At 44.3% G+C, this 6094-nt stretch overlaps 1 protein-coding gene across 1 annotated transcript; it reads left to right on the forward strand.

Moving 5' to 3' along the window:
- Nucleotides 1-933: 933 nt before the first annotated feature.
- On the forward strand, nt 934-1639 carry VC83_06884 (uncharacterized protein; the record flags this gene model as incomplete). Its single annotated transcript, XM_024470469.1, has 4 exons — nt 934-1163; nt 1217-1320; nt 1369-1487; nt 1601-1639. The coding sequence occupies 4 exons, from the start codon at nt 934-936 to the stop codon at nt 1637-1639; spliced, it is 492 nt and encodes a 163-aa protein (XP_024321649.1).
- Nucleotides 1640-6094: the final 4455 nt, after the last annotated feature.

Here is a 6094-nt window from a genome sequence, read left to right on the forward strand (position 1 = left end):
CGGTATGTCATTTAGCCCCACCATCCAAGACTCCAAGTCTCGGACTAAGCTACTCAACTGAGCGATGGTGATTGCAGTGGACATGGCGGGATGCTACTGTGAGACTGTGCGGCGCAGATTAATGGCAAATTACAGTATGGGCCTTCTTTGTGTGCAGAATGTTGGGAACTAACATTGTGTTGGACACAAGTTGTGCGTCGCATAAGTTGGGCACCAGAATAAGCGAGGGGTTAGGCATCCACGGTCCAATGTCCAATTAGCGAGTAAAAAAGAAGTGAGCAAAAGTTGTGCAATTGTTAAAATATGCGGCGCATGTTATTAGCATTGCATTAGACATCAGTTTCTCACTCCTGCATTCTGGCTTATACCACCATCTCCCAATCACGGTGCCGTCCTAGTTGTTCAGGGCCACTGCACTCCACTTCAATTGAGTTCCTCTTGCCGCTTTGGGGATGATAATTGGAAAAGTGGACTCTCCCTACCAACGGGCTCTGTGAATCGGTCTCGCCAGCACCCCCCCAATACTGTGTTGCAGATATGTGCTTCTCCCCGTGTTATTTGCATGAATGCACCCTTGGACCTTCTTGAATACGCAAGGCAATAGGCTGTTGGTGATCCTGAACGAAGAAGGATCGGCTTTCCTCAACTCCCCGGCCGTTGTTCATTTCAGGGGGGTTGGTCTTCTATTGACATGATGGGCGAAGAAGAATTGAGGAATATATAAGGGCACGCAATTTCCCAGAAGTTCAATCATAAACCTCTGAAGTATTCAAATCATCAATTATCTTCAGGGTTCTTACTGTTGTCTGTATCTCTCAACAACCATATCAAACCACCCGACAACGCTCTACACTGACCATGGTTCAAGAGATGATTCAAATCGGCCTTTCGCTGGGCAGTCCACGGCCAGCTACCCCACCCAGTACCCCGACGATGAGCGATAAGGATGCTAGTGAGATTCTCGCCGCTATGAAAATGCAACCCACGTCTCCAGACCCTCATTGTTATCGGTCTGAATTGTTGCCTTTCGCCCAACAGTTCCTAGACATTATCAAGTCTCTCAGTGCCACCCAGAGCACCCCTGCTCCCCCTGCTGCCGCAGACGAAGTTAAAGCCGAAGACCCTCCAGAAAGGTTTCAGACATACAAGACATTCAATGAGGTGTAAGTCTTCCTGCTGCTGACGCCTTACCCTGGCTCACAAGATACCGGTGCAGTTGGGATGAAAAGGCGTACAAGTATGTCATCGAGGAACAACACCAACCGGAAGAAAAGGTTGATGGGCTGGATCAATACGTTTTCATAGAGCGTAGGCATATTAGTTAGTATCTCCTTCCCACAAATAGTACCTGCTAACGGAAGTTTCCAGTCAAGAAAACCGAAATACCAGTGGTCTATATTGATATCAAGTCGAAATTGCTCCGAGATACCTTGAGAGTTATACTTGCACAAGCTCCTGAGATTAGTCTCAACAAGGAAAGCCTCTCCGTAAGCATACCCTATCCAACTACCACAATTGACTTTAGGTCGAGCGAAATTTCCTATTCCATTATCTCCCATATCTCGAGGCGTCCCGTAAATGGAATCGCGTTGATCCCCAGGACAGCATCATCCGGGAGCCAGTGTTTCCATTAGTATAATACTTAAGTATTCAGGCCATTATGATACGGGCCGTATCAATACGGTACGGGTGAAGCTTGATATGATACTAGTGAGCTCTGTATCAATACTTAAGTATTTCATGTAATGTTAAAAATTGAAGCTGTAAAAACTGTATACTCTATAACCCTGTGAATTTCAGAACATATTGAACTAGCTAGATATCATAGTCATCGCTGCCTCTTGCAACAATGTATCTGGGAGTGTTGACAGCTCATCATCTACAAACGGCAAAGCTGTACTCTTATTCTTCTTAAACCAAGACTTCAAGCACTCAACAGCTTGAATTGCCATAATACCTAGCCTGTTCCTACGGTCGGAAATCGTGATTTTCGCACCAGAGAACAGCCTTTCAGGCGCTGCAGACATTTGTAATGGTGGGTGCACCAGATGTGAGAATCTAGCCACCCAAGGAAGGGATGAATTTACTAAGACAACACACTGTCTTAGAAAATGAGCCAAAGGGTTGTAGCTTAGACTATTCCACAACGCAGCAATCAGGTGTGTGACGTAGTGAAGTGGTTCAGACAAGTTGCAACAAATGTTGAGTCTGGGAACTCAGGGGTAAGTCAGAGGTTAACACCTCACTGACTTTTCAGAAACAAGGAGTAACAAGATCAATGTTTGGAAGCTTGGAAAAGACGTGGAAGTATGTGATAGTCGATTTACTGTATTGTCTAAAGGAGTGTAGTTCTCTCATTTTCCAAGACTTTCCATGACTTACCAGGCTTGGTAACTGTAGTCGACGTAAGAGAATCCCATAGAACCATCTCTTAGGTTCGTAGCCTATAGGAAGTAAAAGGAGGTCCAAGGTCAGAGTACCCCTATAGACAAATTATGTCATAGACAAATTATGTCATAGACAAATTATGTCATAGACAAATTATGTCATAACTTAACCAATCTTGTGGGTAACTAAAGAGCGATGACATGTAATGAATCATAGAGGTTCGTAGGAGCTTTTAGAGCTATCGTTCATGCTCCTAGGCCTCTAGTTGGTAGAGATATGTCATGTGGTAGTATGAGTGATGTCATGTAATGAATCATAGAGGGTTGTAGAGATATGCTATGTGGTAATATCGGCCCAGTAACTAAGGAGCGATGACGTGTAATGAATCATAGATGGTTGTAGCAATCGTTGAGTAGTATTGCTCTTGTTGTTGGTGTGATAAGCCAAAATATGTATAGTGACTTGTAGGTTTGAGGAGGAGATTTCCAAGTTTGCTCTTGAGTTTGATAGCAAACTGAGTGCAACGAATGTCAGTATGACAGCCGTGACCAACCCCCCCAACTAAATGTTAAATTCCTCCACAACAAAACATGCACCATAAAAATGATGAAAGCAAATTAGTGCTAGCTATCCAAGCTATGCAAAGCAACCCAAATTTGCGCCTTCGAGTTGCAGCTAGGATCTATTCCATAGACCACCGCAAGCTACGTCACCGTTTACAAGGCGTACCTTCACGACGCGATATCCAAGCCAACTTACGGAAATTAAGTAACCTAGAGGAATCAGTTCTTGTTCAGTATATACTTGACTTAGCTGCTAAAGGGTTCCCTCCTCAGTTGTCTATTGTTGAAGATATGGCAAATCGACTACTTGCAACATGCGACGCGCCACGCATCGGGTCACGTTGGGCTTCAAACTTTGTTAAGCGCCATGTAGAGCTCCGGACACGCTTCCAGCGAAAATACGACTACCAGAGGGCTAAGTGCGAAGATCCAGAAGTCATTTGTGGCTGGTTTGAGCTTGTATGGAACACAATTCTAAAGTATGGCATCAACAATGCAGATATCTACAACTTTGATGAGACTGGGTTTATGATGGGTGTCATCTCAAGCGCAACGGTAGTAACGAGCTCAGATGGGCGGGCAAAGGCAAAAAAGGTGCAGCCTGGCAATCGGGAATGGGTTACAGTAATCCAAGGCATTAGTTCTCAAGGTTGGGCAGTGCCGCCATTTGTCATTGTGGCAGGTAAAAACCACCTTGCATCTTGGTATGAGAATAGCGGATTTCCAGCAGATTGGGTAATCGCTGTTACTGCAAATGGCTGGACTACAAACGAGAGAGGTATGGATTGGATTCAGCATTTTGAGAAGCACACAAAGCCCCGTAGTGTTGGTGGTTATCGCTTGTTAGTCCTTGATGGTCATGAGAGCCACCACTCAGACAAGTTTGAGGAGTACTGCAAAGAACACAACATTATTACGCTTTGTATGCCTGCTCACTCTTCCCATATACTCCAACCACTTGATGTTGGCTGTTTTGGCCCATTAAAGAGAGCTTACGGTCGGCAAATTGAAGATATGATGCAGGCTCATATTATTCACATTACTAAGGGTGACTTCTTTCCTGCCTTCCACGCTGCATTTAACATTGCAATGACAGAAAGCAATATTCAGGGAGGGTTCCGAGGTGCTGGGCTTCTTCCATTTAGCCCTGAGAGTGTAATATCTACACTTGACCTTAGGTTTAAGACGCCAACACCTCCAACCTCTCGCCCAAACACCACTCAACCATGGGTTTCTCAGACACCAAATAACTCAACTGAAGCTGTATCACAGTCTACTTTCATTAAAAACTGAATTGCGCATCATCAAAATAGCTCTCCAACCTCAATCTATGTAGCTGTTGACCAGTTTACAAAGGGTGCATCGCAAATAATGCATCAATTAGCATTGTTAGAAGCAGAGAACCAAAACCTGCGACAGGAAAATGAAGTGCTAAGCAAGCGCCGGAGAGCTAAAAAAACACGACTACAGCAAGTAGGATCACTTAGTCAACAGGTAGCACAGGTGCTACAGGACGAGAGGGACGTTGTGCAGCAAGTAGAGCAAGAAATAAGGGCAAGTAGTGGTCGGAAGCCAAGGGAAGAAACCCATGCACGTCGCTGTGGCAAGTGTGGTGAGACTGGACACAATGCGCGCACTTGTCAGATTGTAATAGACAGGTCTGAAAGAGGACTCTGAGTAGTTTTAGTTAATTTATATTGTTGTGGTGGATTTATCGCAATTCTTATGGGGTAGTCGCGATATTTTGGCACTTTCGCTTGTTTGGCACTTTCGTTATACATGCATGTTATGATTATATGCTTTATAAATGATCATGATTATGATTACGACTACATAATCATAATTATAATTGATTTTCTAACCCGGAATACAGGTATAACAGTTTGACAGCAGTATTGCAGCTTTAAAGTGAGCAGCTACAGGCTGCGATTGTGACTGTAACCCCTTGTCAAATGCTATATATGTCTATAACTGTTGTGTTATCTCAAAGGCGTTCTCTACTGAAATTCTTACAGACAATAGCGCCTTATTAAACTACAGTGGCACCTATACCTTACATACAAGAAGCTGTTATAGTTTGAAGAACCGATTGAAGACAGTGGTGGGTGTGGTCAAATATAGGGGTTCATTAACGGAACCTTCTAAGGCTTTTGTCGACTAGCAGGAGACTCCGAAGTCTAGTGGCAGTGGTATTCTAGATATCAAAAGAAGCACAGAATGCACTTCCAAGCAATTGTAACCCTAAACAGGCTTGTATCGTCCTTAATTAGACCATATAACAGACTAGCAAACAACTAGCAAATATGGCAGGATTCTAGCTGCGTATAGCGGATCCGGCATACTATAGGAGGAAGAAAGGATTTATATCTTTATAGGGACCCTGCCTACCGTTGTACAGAGGGTATTCTAGCCCCATATACTTGTCCTCGTGGTCATCGATATCTTCTGCAAAAGCGAGTTCAGCCTCAAACTTGTGTACTAAGTGGCTCATTACGTTGTTGAAAACTGTAGAGAGCCATGCTAGCAATTGCCTAAAAAGATCAGCGTAGGTTGACTAATGCCCTGGATACGCAAGGCGAGCTAGGACTACACAAAGAGCAGTCTCTAAGTCTGGCTTTACCCGGTCTCTCCATTCGATTTTATAAAGCCGAAGGAGTGGCACAAGCTAGGCAATTTCCTTGATTGAAAACCTTAATAGTATAAGAACCTATACCCTAAACCTCAACCCCTATATATCAATTACTTACCAGAACTTGTGTACTACCTGCCCTGGAGTTTGACTACCCCACAATCGTAGATTCTAGTTAAACTTCTCATATTCGTATGTAAGGCGAACAACATCAACACGCTCAACTGTTGCCAATACTTCGTCGCAACACCACTCTAATGTGATGGAACCCCCGATATCCTTTGGTGGCGTCAACTCCAGCTTCCAGGCCGGGATCGTTAACGGTTCGGTCCATAGCGAGTGTCATCACCATGCTGCTCCCGGTGAGTTGCAAAGGGTCCAAGCTGGATGGCGCTAATGACTGCCCCACTCTAGAAGATCCCATCTGCCTCCTCCCGTTTGCAACACACCTTAGGGGGGTTGGCCCATTTTTCGATTCCATTGGACAGGATTTATCGTAAAAAATGGTCTAATA

This window comes from Pseudogymnoascus destructans (genome assembly GCF_001641265.1).
Source record: "Pseudogymnoascus destructans isolate 20631-21 unplaced genomic scaffold scaffold_19, whole genome shotgun sequence".
Classification (NCBI taxonomy): Eukaryota; Fungi; Ascomycota; class Leotiomycetes; order Thelebolales; family Thelebolaceae; genus Pseudogymnoascus; species Pseudogymnoascus destructans.